This window comes from Watersipora subatra, chromosome 9 (assembly GCF_963576615.1).
Source record: "Watersipora subatra chromosome 9, tzWatSuba1.1, whole genome shotgun sequence".
In the NCBI taxonomy this organism is placed as follows: Eukaryota; Metazoa; Bryozoa; class Gymnolaemata; order Cheilostomatida; family Watersiporidae; genus Watersipora; species Watersipora subatra.
This window is the reverse complement of record NC_088716.1, coordinates 16,709,440-16,731,063: the sequence shown is the minus strand read 5'-3', so window position 1 is coordinate 16,731,063 and position 21,624 is coordinate 16,709,440. Positions and strand designations below refer to the sequence as shown.

The 21,624-nt window shown below is 35.7% G+C and overlaps 1 protein-coding gene across 1 annotated transcript; it reads left to right on the top strand.

Moving 5' to 3' along the window:
- Positions 1–103: 103 nt before the first annotated feature.
- On the top strand, positions 104–20,332 carry LOC137403628 (ATP-dependent RNA helicase DHX33-like). The gene is made up of 16 exons (XM_068089605.1): positions 104–316; positions 1,642–1,764; positions 1,920–1,986; positions 3,214–3,374; positions 6,221–6,316; positions 7,439–7,524; positions 8,144–8,309; positions 11,153–11,250; positions 12,281–12,454; positions 14,947–15,037; positions 15,821–15,969; positions 16,560–16,626; positions 17,309–17,413; positions 17,834–17,962; positions 19,327–19,511; positions 20,143–20,332. Exons 1-16 carry the CDS (start codon positions 170–172, stop codon positions 20,222–20,224), a joined length of 1,926 nt encoding a protein of 641 aa, XP_067945706.1. The 5' UTR covers positions 104–169; the 3' UTR covers positions 20,225–20,332.
- The last annotated feature ends 1,292 nt before the right edge of the window (positions 20,333–21,624 follow it).

Sequence of the window (21,624 nt, the reverse complement as noted above, 5' to 3'; positions counted from 1 at the left end):
AGACTTGTGACAGTCATTATACATCGCTCTATTGCCATTTACTTCTATGCAATGACGCTAAATAATTTAAACATGCGCTACGTGTCAAGGACGTTTTCAAGCATGGAGCATAATATGCTATAACGATCTTGCGCTTGCGGTACAATATTTATACGTTTCTCAGCCAATAATGCAACCTGATGATGTTATTGATAAACAGAGAAAAGGGCTTCCCATATACTCTGCTAGAAAACGATTAGTAAAGGAGTTAAATAATCGTACAAACGTCATTTTAATTGGAGAAACAGGATGTGGCAAGACAACACAAGTACCTCAGGTTAGTTTACAGTAATACCTTATAGTTATACGTTTTTTGCCTTCATTATGCTTCTTTAGTTGTCACCTTTGTATATAAGGCTATGAATATTCTAGTTGCATGACTTTTCAACTAATATTGAGTCATAGATATAATATTGTGAAAACTATGCCCCTATAAACGCCAACAGTAAGATAAGACAACGGCGTAAAACAAGTATATTGCTGTCTAGATATAATAGCTATATCAGTTGGCAGCTACATTGAAAGTTATTCTGGCCTATTGAATTAATTGTTGTGCTGGATAATAAAGCAGATTGAGGCAGTGCTAAGGGACATGTTTTCAGAAAAGCTAATGAACTCAGAAAAAAGCTATGTAGGATAGATATTAGTTTAAGAATTATATCTTGTGTCTGTGTAACATCTTACAAAAGTAATATCATTTCATGTGAACCTGAGCATCAGTTGACGCAAACTTGTGTATTGGCCCACTTTTAGTATATATAGCTTTTGTTTATCTAAAGTTTGTGTGATACTGTGCTGTTGGTCTGTGTAGCGATAATTTCAGCTGTCTTATATCAGTTTTCCTCAACATATGTGTTGGCTTACTTATCTACCTAAACCGAGTCTATGCTTGACACAGCTGATGCATAGACAACCCTCATAATTGTGTAGTTGGTAAAGATAATTCGAGAAAATCTTACTACCCGCTAAAACACATGAACTCATTTCAATCTGGAGTCAAGTTACACAAGCATTTAGTTGTAAAAAGAAGCATCTCAAGCTTTCAGAATACAATAAATTTTGGTTTGTATAGTTGCTAAACTCCTATACAGTGATAGCATAGTGGTACATCCCCACTATGACGCTGCAATGCTGTCGTGAAACCAGTATGTCCCTTTCGTTCTGTTGGGATTCAGTGTTGCTGTTTGGAAGTGAATCACTTGTGCAATGTGCCATCTTTGTTCTATGGAAACAGCCTTAGCGACCATTGTTGCCTTAGCGACCAACAATGTCACATTAATGCCTGCCCATAGGTCTTGCTTTCTTGTTGCATCATATGCAAAAATTGTCAAAAATGTTGAAAAACTTTGTAAGAGTCACCCAGTAATAAGTAAACCAGAAAAAAATACTGTGTATGAAAACACCCATTATTTTAAACATTATTGATGGTATTAAAAATTAATTAGCATCAATTTAAAAAAATTGATGGTCAACTTCAAGCAACCACGAGTTTATTACTTGTTTTGTTAATGTTTTTTGGTTGACAAATTTTTACTTGCTGCTGCCAATAGAGGTGAGTCATAAGCCTATTATCCCCCCTTAATTGTTTGTGTTCTATTTTAGTATATTTATCAAGCGCAGTTGAACAAGGGGCTGATGATAGCTTGTACACAGCCTCGAAGAGTGGCTGCCATTACTATAGCTACCAGAGTAGCACAGGAAATGAGAACTGAGCTCGGCAGTCTGGTTTGTAAAATTATCATTCACCCTGACAATATATAGTTAGTGTAAGACACCACTCACTGTCACTGGCGTTGCTTAAAAGATTCTTTCTTTAGCATAAGTTTAATAAGTTAGTATTTGAGGGGGGCGTGGCCAATTCGTACCGTTTAATGTTTTAGACAGGTTACTGTGTGAGGTTTGATGACTGCACGAATCCACAGACAAAGATCAAATATATGACTGATGGTAAGTTCTATAACATAAGTGATATATAGTGTAAGTTGTATAAAGCTTGCATGTACATAGGTATGTCCATATGTACATACGTGCATCTGTTTCTAAAAGTTTTAAAGGGGACACACAAGGAATTTAGCAATTTTATACAGTAATAACTTTTTCTTTTTTAGATTTAAGGTAGAGCCAATTATAGATTGGCCTTCCTCAGACTGCCCTGTGCAATGACATGTTGAAATGCTGACATATCTGCACTTTAATTGCTGACTGTGCAATACTTCATAACAGCAGAATGACATAACACAGAATAACAATTGAATGATTTCAATTTTATTGATAATTTATAAAGCATTTCGAATAAACTGCTACTACATTTTTGTGCAGCTAAAAAAGGGGATCTTTTATGCGCTTTGTGCTATATTTAAATAGGCTTACTAAAAACGAAATAAAAATTATGCTGATATTAAACTTTGCAGACTTTCAAGCTATTAAAATAGCAGTATAATAATGTTTTTATAGGTGCACATGGTAGACTTACTACCTAGATAATTAGTACCCAGAGGATTGAGTGGAATTATGACATTTATAAAATTTACATGTGTGATAAGATGTCTTTGTTACTAATGATAGAATATCTTAAACAAAGCTCTACCAAAGTATTTAAAAAAAAAAGCAGTGTTTATGCTTCGTCCAGAGCAATAAACTTGTGGTTAGTCTAGGAAATGATCAACTCTAACGACTAACTCTGTTTACTTTCAGCCAGTGACACTGCTCATACGGAGGTACATATGTATTACTTTATTGGCTATAATTTCATTGCAAACAGAAATCTTTTTCAAATTCGGCCATGCATCAATCATAAAACAAAAAAGGCAACATTTAGTCATTAAAATCAAATAAATAGTTAGACAAATAGTGTTTAAAATATCTTTTTCTACTAAGAGAAACCGATTTTAGTTGGAAGATTGTTAAGCACCTGGCAATGATGTTTTCAAAATAATTTTCAGACCTTTTATGCAAATTCTTCATATCATGTTAGTTAATATGACCTATGCCAAAAATTAAAATATTTCAGGAGAAAATAACTCGTAGTTGAAAGAAATTTGTCTTCTCACTAAACAGTTTTATAAAATGTTTAGGCCTTCACTTCTTTTTAAAGCCTTTTAAATCTGTAAAAAATTGTATACGACGAAGGATATGGTGTTTATCGAAAGACCAAACACATTTGTGCGATTGTAGGCATGCTGTTAAGAGAGTCGGTGTTAGACCCGATGTTGAAGAGATACAGTTTTGTGATTCTTGATGAGGCACACGAGAGAACACTTCATACCGATGTACTTTTCGGCATATGCAAGAGAGCTCAGGCTAGAAGGAAAGCTGACCAAAGGCCTCCCTTGAAGGTGAGTTCTGCTAGTTACTAATGATCTATTTGCTATACATACTAAACGGTCTAGAGTACAGCTTAGTATGAACACCTTTAATTCATTCGCGCGAGTTAACTCGCCTATTTATAACGTTGCTAAGCACCCAACGCGAGTTAACTCGCGTCTGAAGTCTACCGACTCCTTGCATCGTTATTTTCAAATTATCAAAATTAGTTTCTGATTAGTTAGAAAGAAAAATTTCTGGCCAATCAGAGAAACTTTAAATCACGCCTCTATGACGTCCCTGGCAAAAGTTATAACCAAATTAGTACACCCATCTCAATATCTGCCAAAACCGGAAATCACCATGCCGACTCGAAATTCTATCGTTCGCGATAAGTTTTTTTCAACTCGAGAAGTAAATATGCAGATTCAGAAGTGGTAAGACATTGAAAGACTGCATAAATTAAATTAAAACATTATTTTTAATGTTTCAAAGTTTTTATCAACTTTTAATTTTGCCAAATTGAATCGTTATGCTTGAATAAAAATGCAATCTTCAGGCTGCCAGCCGCAGTCAGACTAACGTTATCCTTCAGTTTCGATAGGATCATATTGATTCTTAGAGCTGTCTATGAATTCTGAAAAGTCAAGAACAGAGTTGTTGAACATATTTTTATTATTTGAAACATTTTCATGACGTTTTATTTGAGTTATAATGGCATATAGATTTGCTATGCTTTTGTTTGAAGGATGATACTCGTGAGGAAAAGTTAGAGTTTCATGGTTTTCTTGTCCATGACTAACTGCATATGTATCAATAATACTCACAACTATGCAATGTGTGTAAAAACTATGCAAAAAAGTAATTTCAGTCAAACTTTGTATATTTTGCAACTTTTATGGTGCAAATCTAACTTTGTTTCATCAAATGACAATTTTTTTCAAAGTTGGAGATTTCCTGAAACTACCTTCTTTGAGGCACGAATTTACATAAAAGAGATATGAGTTGTCTATATTAATATAATATAATTTGAAAGAACAGACTTGGCTGGTTCTTGTAAAATTTGAATGAGTAAATTATCTCAAGTCTGTCTCCTGTAGTAGTAATTTGAATTACAGCAACTTCCTGAAAAATTAGCGGTATCTGGGGCTAATCGCCTAGAAATTAGTCGGGTGCGAATGAGTTAAGCATGGCATCCAATCACAACACAGCTATTGGGTGTTGGTGGACACGCTTTTAAAGACAAACCTTCACATAATTTTGTTAGATTTTGTCAGAAACTATTAGTATTTTTCTATTATTTGTGATATTTTTAATGTTTGAGGAGGTCTGACTGCCAGGATGTTTCAAGATTGAAATAAATAAAACTTAATCACAGTTGCTACATTCAGAAAAGAAAGGTGACGTCACTAGTTTTTACTGTTGATATCGAATATTTCGTTCAAGTTGCAGCATTGCGTGTCTCGATTCTGACAGTCTCTTTGCAACCATAGACATTGTAATCGTACTTTCGATAGATCTGAGCGTTTTAATCCTGTTAACGTTTTGTCGATTTTAATCTTGAAACATCCTGGCAGTCAGATCACCTCAAACAACAAAAACAACCGCAAATGATAGAAAAATACCGATACTTTCTGATAAAATCTACTGAAATGTTAAGTTTATCTCTAATGCTTTCAGGGCTGACTTCTAATATAACTGAAAATGCAGTAGAATGTTTGTGGAGTGTTTCATAAATTTCATAAATTCATATCTACGTATATGATGCTAAAGTTCTACTTAATTAATATAAATTTATATATTGAAGATTAGTTTGTACTCGTGTGAAAATAGGGGGAGGCTGGAGTAGATGCGCGCCTCGGCAAAATAAAGTATTCATATGGACAAGACCAGCTGGTTAAATCACATTTTCAGCAGGTTTTTTAGAAGACTGTAATATTGCCCAGAATATTTAATGTAATAATGCTGTTTAGTGTGGGATTTGAGTAGTACACACATTTAATTTTGAAGTTGTCTTCTCAATGTTAGTTCAATTACACCAGTCTGTATCATAGAGTTGTTCACTCAGTTCTATATAAGCAATGGGTTCTAGAGCAGCATATACTCACAGGTATATTGTTGTAACATCAGTAGTGTGTTGCTATAGCAACTACAGCTGTTTGATATAGTCACATATATTACATATACCCGATACCAGTATTTAAATAGGTTTGCTAGAAATGAAACAAAAATTCTGCTGATATTAAACTTTGCTGACTTTCAAGCTATTAAAATAGCAGTATGATATTATTTTATAGATAGTCGCATATGGTAGATTCACTACCTTGATAATTAGTACCCAAGGAATTGGGTGGAATAACAACATACATGTAATTATAATTACACTAGCTGTGCTACCTGGTGTTGCAGTTTGCACAGGTATTAAAAAACAGCTTATAAAAAGTGGCAGGTAATGTAGTTGCCTGCCACTGGCTATTAGCCTGGCACATTGCCAATGACTAATTTGAGTAAGCTAGTATTGCTAAACTTACTAATAAGAGCCGCGAGAGGCAGCGTTAGTGACGTTGCGCCATAGTGCAGAGTGGTTTCGAGATCAAATCTTTCGCGATACGGATTCTTCATGGCTAGATAAACGACGACAAACTCTGAGAAATATATATTTGAATATATAATATATATATATATTTCTCAAGCCAGTCTTCTATATTATAGAAGATTGGCATCATCAGCTGTGCATTTATTTTTGTATTTATCGTGTCATCTACTGCTTAGATGTGACAGCATATTATATCATATTTTTTCATCATTACTAACTTGCAATCCAGGTCATTATGTCTACCCCTTTTTAAAAATATTCAAATGTTGCCTCCTTATTTAGATTGTTGTCATGTCGGCCACTATGGATGCTGACCAGTTCTCTCGATATTTCCAAGCTGATGTTCTGTATTTGGAAGGCAGGAGTTTTGAAGTCGAGGTAAAATTGCTACAATATTATTGTAGTTGTCTGCTTCCTGCATCATTCGTATTCCATTGTACAACCACTATTAGCGCTCGCAGAATGTTCAAAATTTACTAGTGGTTAAAAGTGAGGAGCTGCCGTGTCTTAGCTCTCTAGAGCTACTGTTACGTGAACAGCTGGTTGGGGTTCAGTTCCTAATAAGGGTAGCGATGGTGATAGGAAGGGTGACCAGCCTCATATTCTTCTCTCTGCTTAATTAAGAATGCAAATCAATCTGCTTTGGCTCTCTTAAGTTCTGCCAACAAAAGAAGAAGACAAATGGTTTTTTACTATTCCCTTAGCGGGTCTGTTTAACTTCTTGAGCAACAACAAGATATAAAACTTTATGCATCGTCTGCTTTCAGCAGAGGTTGGAGTATTATTATTGATATTGTCATGAAGTTGTTGTTTTTTATTTTAGCTCTTATGATATCAACACATAAGTAGTATTTGTTATTGCTAGCGAGGGTATATGGCTTTTTATACAAATAAAGTTGTTGTTTTATTGGCTTGAGATCTTTTCAAAAATTGTTCTGCTCTTAAACTTTTTTCCCGACAAAAAGTAAAATTATAGCTTGATTTGTTTCCTTGTTTTTACAGTTAGTTAGTGATAGTCAGATAGTTACAGATTTTCAACTCTTTTCAGTTTACGTGCTTTGAATAAATTACATATATTTAATAATTATTTTGAAAATATTATCGCCTTTAACAATATTTCACCTACTGGTAATATCCGTTCTCTTAACAGAGCAAAGTATTTTAAACACTATATGTCAAACCGTTTAATTTTATTGTCTCAGTGTTCCCTTTTTGGTTTTTTTATGATTTTCGTATGGCACAATTTGGAAAGAATTTCTGTTTGAAATGAAATTATTGCGAATAAAGTAATATATACATGTATATATAATTCAATATTTGACCAATCAGAATGAAGGATTTAAATGGTGGATAGTTTTTGACCATCGAAACCAATGTGAATCGACTTTTTTTCAACATAGATTTTATTTTGTTGTTATTAGAATTGTTTCAAAGGCTTATAATAGATTTAATGTGTGTTGGTCACTCTATGTTGGTCACTCTATGTTGATATACTTACAGTGCTTCTATACAGGAGAATCCCAGCCTGATTACGTATATTCATCCATGGTGACAGCTCTTCAGATACACAGAACTAGAGATTTAGGGTGAGTACAATATCTCTGATGCAGTACTCTCCGTGTCTATGTCTTAAGTGCCTAAAGTCTTGTTTACACTATATCACAGTATGTCGGTGTTAATCATTCAATACTTCGGTGATCGTCTGCAATAACAATGTTCACATGATCACAAACCCAGATGTGTCTACATCAGCTAATAGTCCACAGTATAGCGTTCACATTGTACAATGCGGTCGTGGAAATGATGGAATACTAGTCCCGCAGCAACTGTTGTGAGGGAAAATATCGATCAAACAATCCGTGACAACCAATAATCATCACCGAAATGGTACATAAAGCCCAGGCTATCGTGGATGCTCGGCCAACTATCAGCAAAGTTTGACAGCTGTAATCTTTCTTGACTTATCCGTGTTGTGTCAACGATGTCATAGGTTTACGGCACACATAGTCGACGAATAATCGCTGAGAAGACAATCCCAAAAATGGCAATATTGTGGGGACTAGCAGATATTGTACTTGTACTTTCTTCTACACTATGCCTATGCATACGCAATCATATGCGTATGATAATCATGCGTCATAATTTTTAATTGCTTAAAAAGTTTCTCTTCGCAATCATGGACGTAAGAATGTATTTTCATCTCAGAGAGGATATTCTCATTTTTCTGACTGGAGAGGAAGAGATAGAGGCTGTTGTGAAGACGCTACGAGAAGTATCGCAGGAGCAAGCTGGTCCTAAACTACTAGTTTACCCCATGTACTCAAAGTTGGCGAGTGAGGCACAGCTGCGTGTGTTCAACTCTACTCCCGAGGTAGGATTACTCCACATTAAACATTTTTATATAGTCCTGTGCGTGTTCAAGTCTAATCCCGAGGTAGGGTTACTCCTCATTAAACATGTTTGTATTGATCCACGTGTGTTGTACTTCACTTCTGAGGTAGGGTAACTCCTCATTAAACATATTTGTCTTGTTCTATGCTCGTTCAACTCCACTCTCGAGGTAGGATAACTCCTCATTGAACGTGTTTGTATCGTTCTGTGTGTGTTCAACTCTACTTCTAAGGTAGGATAATTCTTCAATAAACATGTTTGTACAGTCATACTTCAACTTACGAGCTTAATGCGTTCCGAGACTGAGCTCGTATGTCAATTTACTCGCATGTTGGTGCAATTCATTTATATATAGAACAATTAAATATATATTAATTGGTTTCCATACTCTAAAAAAAGCAAATAAAACACTCTAAACAAGATATTATAACAGAACGAACATGTTGGTTATTGTCTTTACGTAGTACATGCTTTCAAAAAGCAACAAATAAAAAACAATGCAAGGAAATGTGATTAATTAAAATGTAAAATTAAATACATACAATAGCAGTTAACGCTCGCATTTGCAAGGGAGGGAGATATAAGTTATCCTTCGTTACAACAGGTGACTTTGGTAAATTTGGATTTTATGAAAGTGTTAAAAGACAAACTTACAAGCAAACCAAAAAGCAAACTCTCATTTTCAACTAAACGTAATTAAAGTTTCTTCGGCGTTCATAGTTTGAAATTTCTCGCTAGTTAGCGAGAAATTTTTCCTTTTTTTTCGCTTTCACGACTAGCCGGCCGTTTTAAGATAAACCTATCTAAGGACGTTTGCCTTTGTCGCCCTTGCAACATGTTGCGATTAGGACGAACACAGGTGTCGCCACAAATGGTTAACGCACGACCACTAGCCAACTTGTCCGAATGTCTATTAAACAGTTTGGATAGATAGCGCCGGCCTTTTCACATAGCATCGTTTCAGTTACGCTGTCACCGGCCAATTGTTTGTCCAATGCCATCAGCGGCCGTGAAGATCGCTGCACCGTTTAGAAACTATGGTTAGTCCTTTTGCGAACTAAATGCCCTGAATATAATCCTTCTGTTTGATAATTATGAATGTATTTATGTCATATTGCCGAGCTAGCTGAATCACGCATACACATTTCGCATATTTTTCAATATTTTTCCGTTTAATATCGACTGTAATCATTTGCTTTTTCTTTGTAATATCTTTCATTTTACTGGCAAACTTTCGGTCTACGCACAGTACTTTTAATTCACATAATTCTGCACAGAAAATCGTGCACCAAAACACGGTACAACAGTATAACCCCTGAGCAGTTGAAAAATACATAGTGATGCTGTTCTCATAAAACACCTCCGGCATACTTGGCAACTGACTCAAGTGCTCGTATCTCAAACATGGCTCGTATGTTAGTGCTAAAACTTGCTTGAAAGCTGGCTCGTATCTCAAGTTTCTCGTACGTTGGAGCACTCGTAAGTTGAAGTATTACTGTATTGTTCTGTGTGTGGTCAACTCCACTTTTGAGGTAGGATAACTCTTCAATAAACGTTTTCCCTCTTCTCAGAGATTGTATAACGAATTATGGAAATAGAGCGATATTTATGTGTAGGATTTGTTAGTTGTTGAACTGAATGTTCAAGGTCTGTCTATATGTGAGGAATTTGTGACTGCTTTTTCTCTTTACCTTTAAAAGGTTTTGACCTTGTATTGCGGTATTAAGTGATCAAAAGTGTTTACTTGTTATGGCAGTTTATAAAAAAGTTTCTCAAGCCTTAAGCGTCTTAGAATCTTAAGCAACACACCTTTGTGTAGGCGCTCAAGCTAGCTAGGATGAACTCAAATACCTTAGAATCACCTCGTCCTGCAATTTTTGCAAAAAATTCGTCATGCAAAAGGCACAAGGTGATTTTCAACATTCAAAGTGTCTTGAAACGTTAGAGTGAAAAGAAAGAGGCTGGCAAAAAATTTAAATCCAACATAAAAATAATTTTAGTGATGAAACTCACCCATGGTCCTATATCTGTGAGATTGCCACCTTAAGTCGTACCCCTGTCGAGGTATGGCTATACTTAGCTTGTCTTGACAAACTGTTGTTTTTGCGGAGTTGTTCCCCTGTCGAGCGGGCGAGCAACACAACAGCTTGTCACAAAAAGTACTGCACCTGATGCATCAGCTGCACTTATAGGGAGTTGTTCTCTTCCATATATGCGGCTTGGTTGCGATGTTATGTCGGTCGCTCCATTGGTAATCATAACGAATTTCATGCAAAAATTTATGTAGCAAAAGTAAGATTACAACGTTTAACCAAAGACCAGTCTCTGTTGTAATCGTTAGTAAAATTTAAAAATAAAATAAATTGAAAATAAAATCCATAAAAACAAATAAAACTGACTGATACAAAAATTGAAATTAAACTGACTGAGCGCACAAATAACGACATGTTTAGTCGCTGTTGTTGCCTAAGTTCTCAGGTTCTACTAAAGTTTATCACAAAAACTGGTCTTTGGTTAAACGTTGTAATCTTGTTTTTTTTTCTACATAAATTTTTGCGTGAAATCCGTTATGATTACCAATGGAATGACCGACATAACATCGCAACAAAGCCGCATAGACGGAAGAGAAAAACTCCCTATAAGTGCAGCTGATGCATCAGGTGCAGTACGTCTTGCGACAAGCTGTTGTGTTGCTCGCCCGCTCGACGGGGGAACAACTCTGCCAAAACAAAGTTTGTCAAGACAGGCTAGGCTATACTGGACTGTTTGTCATAAGTGATTACCTCATCTAGAATCGCAAAAGATACGATCATCTGCTTGTAGAAATGTAGAAAGTGTATAGTTGCGACAAATATCGCCGAGACTTCTGTGACGATTGCCGGCATCCAGCATGTCATAGACTCTGGTATGGTCAAGTCCAAGTAAGTTACTTTGTTTGTGAATGCTACGAGACAGCTTAGAGAGTGTCGGCTCTATTTTTAGCTAGTCCTTGTGAGTCTCTGTCCGCTCAGAGGCAGAGACTGCATTTCTGCCTATTTTAGATGACTGTGCTGTTTCCTTTTGCATCCATTTCTGTAATGCATGCTGGTATGTAATGTAATTCATATATTTTATATCATCAATCTTTAATTGCCAGCTTGTTCATTTTCTACCAATATAATTAAACATAATACATACATCAAGTCATCAACGTATCAATATATAAATTTCTGTTTAAAATATACTTCAAAACTAACAATGACAACACTAATCTTAAACTGCAGCATAAACCTGTCTTTAATTAGCAGTTGTCTCCCTCTGCTCTGAGTTTTTTGGCTCTTCTATAGTGCTCCAAGTTTCATTGTTAAATTGTTTTTTTAAAATAATAAAACTGCAAGTTGGAAGAGTAGTGGTTAGTCATAATAGTAGCTTTTAACGATATTTGGTCTTTGAAATATGAAAACTGAGAAAAAATAGCTCAACATTTTAGCGGCAAATAAACAGTTAAATTTGAATTTCATTTCAGAGATTTTATGATGTTTCAACAACTTTTTTCTTAAATATTCTGGAATTTAATGCCAATTATACATAACTAGTCTCCTGGTAGTCCTGTGAACTGTCAGAGGTCACCAGGGGTAATAAGTATCAGCACAAGTATTCTAAAAGCAGCAAGGTGGTGGAGTAGTGCAGTTGCTAGAGTGCTCGTAATCCGAATATCTTGGTTCGATAACCGTGCGGTGCAATCTTTTTTCTAACTTTGTCTGACTTCAAACTTTGTTCAGCTCATATTATAATAGAGATGGTAATTATTTTTCATTATAGTTGTTTTTTATTTTTTCCAAGTCAGGACAATACAAAATTTCACCTTTGGCTACTTTGTTTTGCAACATGCGGACAAGATTGTGACAATTGTTACTTTCTGTACGCAAAAGTTCAGATGGTAGATGACAAGGTCACATTGTTGTTTCGCAGGTCGTACAATGCCCACAGCGGGCTCGACGTACTGAAGGTTTCACGCATCTCCAAAGCTCAGGCTTGGCAACGACTGGGTCGAGCTGGCAGGATCTCTTCAGGCAGTTGCTATCGACTTTATACAGAGGTTGAGTTTGATGCATTCAGAGAGAACACAATTCCTGAAATCCTACGGTATGACTCATGTTAGCTTATATTAGATACAATAGTTGTCTCATCTGTTTGTCATTTGTTTTCATATTAATCCTTTGTATAACCTCCAGATGAACTTACACAACATTTTAGTGGATTTTATCAAAAATTATCAGCATTTTCCTATCATATGTGATTTTTTTTAATGTTTGAAGTGGTGTGACTGTCAGAATGTTTCAAGATTTAAATAGAAAAAATTTGGTCGCGGTTAAAATGCTCAGAAGTAAAATATGCGCAAAATGATTTCGCTAGCTGCTACGATTGCTATAGTTGATATCGGCCATCAAGTTCCAGAGAAATCTATTATGCGTCTCTATTCTGTTGGTCTCTTTGCAACTATAGACATCATAATCGTTTTATCTTAGCGTTTTTAACAGCGATCAAGTTTTGTCAATTTTAATCTTGAAATATCCTGGCAATCAGATCACTTCAAACATCAAAAACAATCACAAATGATAGAAAAATACAGATACATTCTGATAAAATCTACTAACATTTTGTGTAAGTTTATCATTAATGCATTCTGTAATCTATTATAACCTGGCCTAGTGTCTACTCTTGTTATTGCGTGAGAATAAAGGGGTAAATACACATTTAGATAAACCTCAACTTGATATGAATTTGTGTATCTGGATGATTTGGGTAATTCCAAACATAGGATGTTAAAAAATTCTATAACATTACAGTTTGTAAGTGAAAGTAAAGTAGCCGGTAAATATTGAAAATGAAACATTTTAAAAAAAATATAGGTTGAATTAATTTCAGTTTTATATATTGTAAGTTAACATGAGTTACATTGCATATTTCTGTCACTCACTTTGCCGCAACATCCATGAATTGTCGAGCCCGCAACTTCTGCTCTTTTGTTCCTATGGTAGAGTAACACGAACAGCCTCTTTACTGAAAACTTTGTGTTGAGTTTAGTTTCTTTACATCTATAAATCTCAAAGTAGGTCTGTTCAATTATATCGATTAAAATCTAACAATGACCATCCGTATCGCACAAGATTTGATCTGAAAACCTTCCATTCTCAAGACAAGATGCTGAACCATTAGGCTACACAAGATGCAATGAATTCACTGGGCGATATGAGTCACTATTAGGGTTTAAATACGCATCGCAACCCTGCATTACACGCAGCCTCGCTAATGCTTGCTCTCACAGTTCTTATTAGTTAGTAAGTTTAGCGATACGGATACTAGCTTACTCAAATTAGCCATTGGCAATGTGCCAGGCCAATGGCAAATGGCAGGCAACTATATTACGTGCAACTGTTTGTAAGCTGTTTTTTAATACCCGTGCAACATCAGCTATTTGGCTAGTAGTTTTATTTAATGCATTTTTATGCAACATATAATTATCTAAAGTGTTCATCATTGTTTTGTGAACTTTGAAACAAATTAAACCAAATGCAATGTGTTTTTTATAAGAATATTAGCTGTGCTACCCGGCGTCGCCTGGGTATTAAAATCAGCTTATAAACAATTATAAGTAATGAGAGTTGCCTGCCACTTGCTATTAGCCTGGCAGATTGCCAATAGAAAATTTTAGTAAGCTAACTAATGGCAATCACTTATGCAATCCCCTTGTGTGGTATGTATAGCTGTTGGGTATGTGCTCCCATATAGTGACTTATATTGGCAAGCTAACAACTCAATCTCTGTGGCCTACTGGGTAGGGTGTTAGACTGGTGAACAGCAGGATCTGAGATCAAATCCTCTTCGGTAAGGATATTTATTCCAAAATTTTAATAGCTATAGCCAGAATGCAGACAGACGACATAAAGACATACTTTGAGAAATATATATATAGATTTGTTTCAATATAGGACCGTTTCGACATATGAAGCGAGTATCAAAATGGATTAACTTTGTATGCCAAGTTTTACAGTGCCGTAAATATAAGTAGATTATCTGAGGTTAAAATATGCTGGTTTGGTCATTATTTAAAGGCATCCAGCACATTAACAAGTATTATTGATCATTATTATACCATCATAAACCTTTGCTATTACTATTTTGGCAATTTCGAACAGAAATTTTTTTTTCAAATTTACCTCATACTTTCAACAACAAAAAAAAGCTATTGCGATGTTATGGTACATACAACAGTGAGAGAGAATCTAGAATCAGTAACTCGATTTGATGCTGCTTTCTCTCATCCCCAAGCGCAACCATTCCACTTCTGATGACGAGTTGCCGATGGAAATATTCTTCAGTTTATTTGTGTAGAACTTTTGCAATTATATTTAATGTTTATAAAACGAAGGTTCTGGTACATTTAAATCTTTGACATGATGGATGGTGATGAATCGTAGGCTCCTGTTCATCATCGCTCATTGTCAAAAATGCCATCCATTGTCATGCAGTCTGAAAATGTTATTTTCATTCAGAATGATTAATTCGTTTTTTAAGTGGAAAAGTTGTATCTTCTGATAATCCTATGCAAATCGATTCACCTCTTTGTTTTACAGCTCCAACCTGGCAAGCGTTATTTTACAACTTTTTGCTCTAGGAGTCGATGATATAAAAAGTTTCGATTTTATGGATAAACCTACGAATGAGGTAAGTACTCGAGTGGTTTAGTGCTTGGTAAGAGAGATAACTGTTTGATTGCATGTACTGCGGTTCAATTGAATTTTTTTCATTTATTAAAATGAACTTACACAAAATTTCAGTAGATCTTATCAGAAAATACTGGTATTTTGCTATCATTTGCAATTATTTTTGATGCTTAAGGTGATCTGACTGCTAGGATGTTTCAAGATTAAAATCGACAAAACTTGATCGCAATTGAAATGCTCAGATTAAGCAAAAGTGCGATTATGACGTTTACAGTTGCAAACAGGCCGACAGAATAGAGACGCATTGTGCCACAAGTTGCTATAGCAACGATAACAACTAGTGACATTATTAACATACTCTCATTATGAGAGTTTTATGAGAGTTTTTATCAAGTATTATCACTTTTAATCTTAAAACATCCTAGCAGTCAGATCTCCTCAAACATCATAAACAATCGCAAATGATAGAAAAATACCGGTATTTTCTGATAAAATCTACTAAAATTTGGTGCAAATTCACCTATTAGACAAAGTTTTCAAAGTTTAGAGGAAGTTGTTCAGGCTGCTAGTTTTTGCATAAACATCCCTTGGATACACCCAGGGAGACCTTACAAAAAAGGTACTTTTACATACAAAAAAGGTAGGGAAAAGATCTGCTCAACCTGAGTCAAATTTCAATCATTCCGAAATACTTTAGAAATGTATTCCTTACTGCTCAATATGTTGTCAACAGTATTTTTTGACCTGCCATGCGTTTGTATTTGAGTATTCCCTGTGTTTGTAGTCTGTAGAAAGTGCAGTACAAACGCTGGAGCTACTCGGAGCGATAGACGACTCCCAGAATATCACTCCTCTTGGTCGGAAGATGTCTGCTTTCCCTCTCGACCCTCGCATGTCCAAAGCCCTCATATCTGCTCATACCAATGGCTGCTTGTATGTCTCTAAGGCTATTTCTTTGGTTCAGAAATACATTTGTTTCTAGGAATATGTTATTTTTATTAATTACTTCATTTGACATGTACAGCATTTCTACCATTTTAAGATTTCAGGATCTCCATTGTCTGTTCCTGTATGACAATGCTCTAAATGGGAGTTATGCACACTTTGTTGTGTTATGTGAGAAAATAACTCTATAGTTAATAATTTTATTAGGTATACATGTATATTTTAAAGCTCATAGATCATGTTACTACATAGCATGATATTTCTATAAACATAGATGTCTTGAAAGTATTATATTTTAGGTAAAACATTTTGATTCTAAAAATGTATCATTCTGGCTGAATTTATATAAACTTAGAGTGATATTACTTATTATTTAAATAACTTTATCAGTCTTTAGAGAAGATGTTGTGTACTGAATTGATATGACTGTAAATATAGGAATTACTGTTAGAAGCTATAGTACATTTAATATAGGAATATGGATGATAAGGTGATGTGATCAGAAGGAATACTTTTCTTAGGATCAACTGTCATGGGAACATCTCTTTCTTGTTTCATTGATGGATGTTTGTTTACAGGGAGGAGATCCTGTCTATTATATCCATGTTATCAGTTGACACAGCTTTTATATCAACTCGTAGTAAGGTAGGCATCGAACCCATGTCCTCCTAAGTCTTACTACATCCGGTAATGTTTTAGGTGGTATCACTCAATATACCTTTGGTAATTCATAGTTCAGCTTGAGTGACTTCAGTATATTGCTGGGTAAAAATATTAAAAGTTTGAAAATTCGAAAAAAAATTATATCAACTACTAAAATACATAAATCTCTCTTATAGCCAGTGAGATATTCCGCAAACATCATTATGCCGGCGATCGTAGTACATCGTTATTTATCTATGTTTTGTAAAGTGCAAATGTGCAACACACTTGTTACGCCTCTTAAACATCATCGACCCTCAAAACTAACTGATTAACTTAAGAAAAGAGAATGACACTTACGATTAATGAAAAAGTGACTTTATTTGTTTCTATTTCATAAATTTTCACTTTTCACACGGGAGGGGGAGGGATAAGGGGACCGGGACAAGTCATAAGTGAAAGGATTATGACTACCAGCCTACAATTATATCTAACTTCATCTCTTTTAAACTGTTTGCAAAGAACCGTTTTCCTCATTGAAATCAACATAAAAATCTAAGTTCACGTTTCTCTCTCTAAATGAGTTTTTGTATTTAAAATTCAACAAATTTAGCTCACAAATCACTTTTTGAATTTCCCTTTTTCCTGTTGTTAATTGTTCCTTTATTTCACTCATCTCTTACAGCAACAAGAGTGTCAAGACGCCCACAGAAAGTTTCTGCACTCTGAGGGTGACCACTTGACATTACTCAATGTCTATAGATCATACAAGGGCTCCGGTGGCTCCAAGGTAGTGATTTATCAAATACAGTAGTGTATTATCTAATGTAGTAATCCTTTGTCTAATGTAGTCAGGTCATACCACAGTAGTGCCTTTTCTAATGCAGTAGTGCTTCATGTAAAATTATAGTGTCTTGTCTAAGATAGTTGGGCTTTATTGAGGCAGGACTTGATCTAATATAGTAGTACTCTGTCTGTCTGTCTCATATAAATATAACAGTTATTATTTATATCATATTTATTCCTGTCTTAATTGCTTTAGGGATGATGATTTCACACACTTCATGTTAGCTGCATTTAGAGACATTTATATAGAGCCCTATAAGAGCATTTGCCCTTCCTGACCCCCCGTAGATCTTTTAGGATTTTGAATCTCAAGGTCACAGCAGTTCCCTGTCTGACACAATAGCAATAAACATATTACTTACAGGAGTGGTGTTCAAGGAACTTCTTAAATCAAAGAAATCTCAAGTCAGCCATGGATGTAAGGAAGCAACTTAAGGAGTTGTCCGCTCAAAATGATCTCGTTTCACCATGTTCTTCCGCAGCTCCGACTAATGTAAGTTCAGCTAGTCAGCTTTTCATCGCAAGAGTCAACGGGTGTCAGCATAAGTGAACATTTCATATTGTTATGAGTAAAAATGGGTTCCCGCACCGCAATGACTTTAGTTTTATTGGTTTGCTTATTGGCAGCAGTTATCACTTATTTTCTTAAGCAAAATGAAGATGCACGATGGAAAGTTTACAATTTTGCACGGCGAATTATGTGCACATAGCTCTCTATATCGTTTAACAATGTGCAACAATGGTTATTCGTCATCATAGTCTAGACTGTTTTGACTAGAATATTTGCTTGTGAACTTTGCTCGTTTCCTAAAAGGCTTGCCATTTAGATAAAGAATTTCTATATAAAGTGCTTGTGAACTTAATTAAAGGTTTTAGTAGACCGAAGACTAGTGTTATGACTGAGTGAGTCGTATGTCTGGGGCTATTGATAACCTGCCTGATGATGGGAAGGGTGAGAGCATACTGTCAAAGTTGATAGTCATCAATCAAAACAAACCTGAATGAGAGCCGATGCTGAATGATTAGGCTAAGACTGGTGGGCGGAGCTAAGTGTGTGGGGTAGGAAACTCGCCGCTAGACATGACTTCCTGGATGAGCAAACTCACCACTTTTAGCTGATTTGATGTGATACAGCGGGATCAATCGTTCAGACGAGTTTAAATAGCGGCAATGTGTAATGTGTTGTTGTAATGACATTGGTAGAATGCGTCTTCAGATATTTAGTCTAAAGCCTGGTTCCCATATCGATTGCGAGACTCCGACGGTAATCTTGTGCAGCAAACCGCTTGCGACGCTGGGCTCGGCGGCTTCTGTTCACATAAAGCTGCATCGCTAATAATCACATAAAAAATGTTCGCTCGCCATGCCATTTCGAAAATGCCACCCTTCGCTTATACAGATCATTTCGGGAATGTTTTGCCCACGGCTCTTCGTGAGAGTTTAACAGCGCTGAACTCTTACGTTGACCGCCAGCGATTCTCGGCATGTAGATTCACATTTCACCGCTGATAGCCTTGTGGTGCTGTCGCCGGTGCTTGCGGCGTATTTGGTATGAAAGCTAGCCAGCAAGCCTAGTCATGCTAAGGGTTTCTTTGATTATCAATCAGATAGTCAGCAGGTAAATGTTTAAGGGGTTAGTTCGCAGGCACTAAATAGAGTTTGACACCCAACAGTTATTAGTGACATTGTGGAAGGCATCGAGTACAGGCCTGTGTGTGTGTGAAGTTTAGATGAGTTTGGGCAAAAAAATGTGGAAATGCAAAGTGTTTATGCAGACTAACAGACAGACAATGAGATTTAATAATATACATATATGGCTATTAGCCTGTGTTCCAGTATTTTACTTTACTCACACAGGTGATTAGGAAGACCCTGTTGGCTGGTTACTTCCAGAGCATTGCAGAACTGCAGGTTAACAATCAATACAAGCTCGTCATCGGTAGTAAGACGGTCAGCATCCATCCATCTTCTGCTCTGTTCCAGTGCAAGCCTCAGTACCTGCTCTATAACGAACTTGTGCAAACAAGCAAATGCTACATGAGGTGGGTTGTTGAATCACAGTCTTTGGTAAATTCTGGTTCACACTATATTGCCATATCTCAGCGTTGATGCCACAATACTTCGGTGATCATCAATGATAACGATGTTCACACTATCACAGCAAGCACATTCGTGTTTGCATCAGCAAAGACTCTGTGACGTATTGGTCTCATTTTGTTCAATTTTAGTGAAGGAACTTCTTCGTATTCGCATGCTGGAATCAAATACTATTCTCGCAATGACTATCATAAACTGAAATACATAAATACGCTAGAAGCAGCCGTGAATTACTATCGCTAAAATGGTTCGCGTTGTACAGGCAGTTGTCGATGCTCGGTGAAATATCGGGAAAGTTTGACAGCTGCAAAACTTTTCCGACGTATGCGTGTTGCGTCGTCAATCCCATAGGTTTAAGGTTCATATAATCGAAGATGAACGCCGAAAGAAAAACATAGTCATACGGCGATATAGCCTGAACCAGCCTTTATGCGTAGTTTATGGCAAGAGCCTCGGTTTCGTGTCAAAATAGATACAGCAGAAGTAGTTTTATTGAGTTTAGTGTGCTTGTACAGTCTTTTACAGGAGTAGGGACTCAGTCTATAATGATGTATCATGTGCAATTGCATTTTTTAGAAATGTCTCAATGATAGAGGAAACTGCTTTGATAGAAGTTTTCCCTGAACCCATGAGGAGAAAACTACAGACACCCAGTTGATACCTTACAAAGTTTCAACATTCTGCTCTGTTACAAAGCTTTGTTGTATTGCATATTTTATCTTGTTTTGTATATCATTTTTATGCGCATCTGTTTAACAACTTTAATATATCTACATTTATTAATAAAATTTTAATACATTGGTTCCATACTTGCAACAGCATGTCTACTGAATGAGGAAGCTAATGGAAACATTGAGATTGCTGGAGTTTTTATATGAAGTGTTCCACAAGAAATAGATGTTTGTTAGCATTTTTAACACTGTTCAAGATCATTAATGTTGGGACACTGCTGTAAGTGATATTTTTATATCGATGAAATCTTTTATTTATCCAATGTTGGATCAACCTAGAGGTACTAAACTGAAAAAAAAACAATAGCTGTAGATCACGGTCTGCTATGAGACTATAATGGATACCTTCCTACAGTTCTATCAGTAGATTTTCCTCTTTCGTGGTATGGTCACAAAAAATGAGTAGTGTTGCATAGACTGAATTTGTCAGCTACAGGCCAACTCTTTTTAACTACAGGAAAAGCTTTTTTTACTAAAACCTACCAACAATCATTTCTGTAGGTGTTGAATCTTCCAAAACGAGCAGGAGTTTTGTAGGCAGCTAATTACATTGAATAGAGTAAAGCGCTGATAGAACTCGTTTATCTATGCATTCTGTATATCTTTACTCAGGGTAGGTAACTCATCATCAAACTCTCAATATGTAAAAATTACATAAAAAATTGAAAAATGAATTGCGAAGTAGTAATACAAATTGCACAATTGTTTTTATTCTAACAATTTCGGCCAATAAGCTTATAGTTGCACTACTTGTTTGTAAACCAGCCCTGTTGCTCATTACGCCTGAAAAGCCACTTGAAATCGCAAACAAAAATGTTTTTTATTGATAGAAAATTTATCAGCTCAACTATTTGCAAAACTGTCAAAAAAGCCTAAGTTTTTCACCTCATACAATAACCCAAACAATTTTACTAAACACGTTTGGAGTTGTCTTCTCTAATGAATGTATAACTTGTAAAAAGGTTTTGCATTTCATTTTTGTCTAAATCTTGTAATTCAGCATATTTATTATAGCAATTTTTTTCAAACTGCTCTAAATATTTCTGTACAATCAATATGACCTAGCCTAAGAGCCTACAGGTGTGGCACAACCGACTCTCGATGAAGATATTTATTTGATAGACGACGATAATTGTAATAATTACATCAGCTGGAGTAAACATCATAATATTAAACTTACACTTTGTACGATATGTACAAAAAACTTATTGAAGAAAGTTGGACTAGATATGTCTGCATCCTCTTGATCTGAATAAAAACAGGAGGAGGTAAGTGTTGTAGGAATGTTCGGCATCTATATCAGTGGGCCTACATTAAATCCCATTTT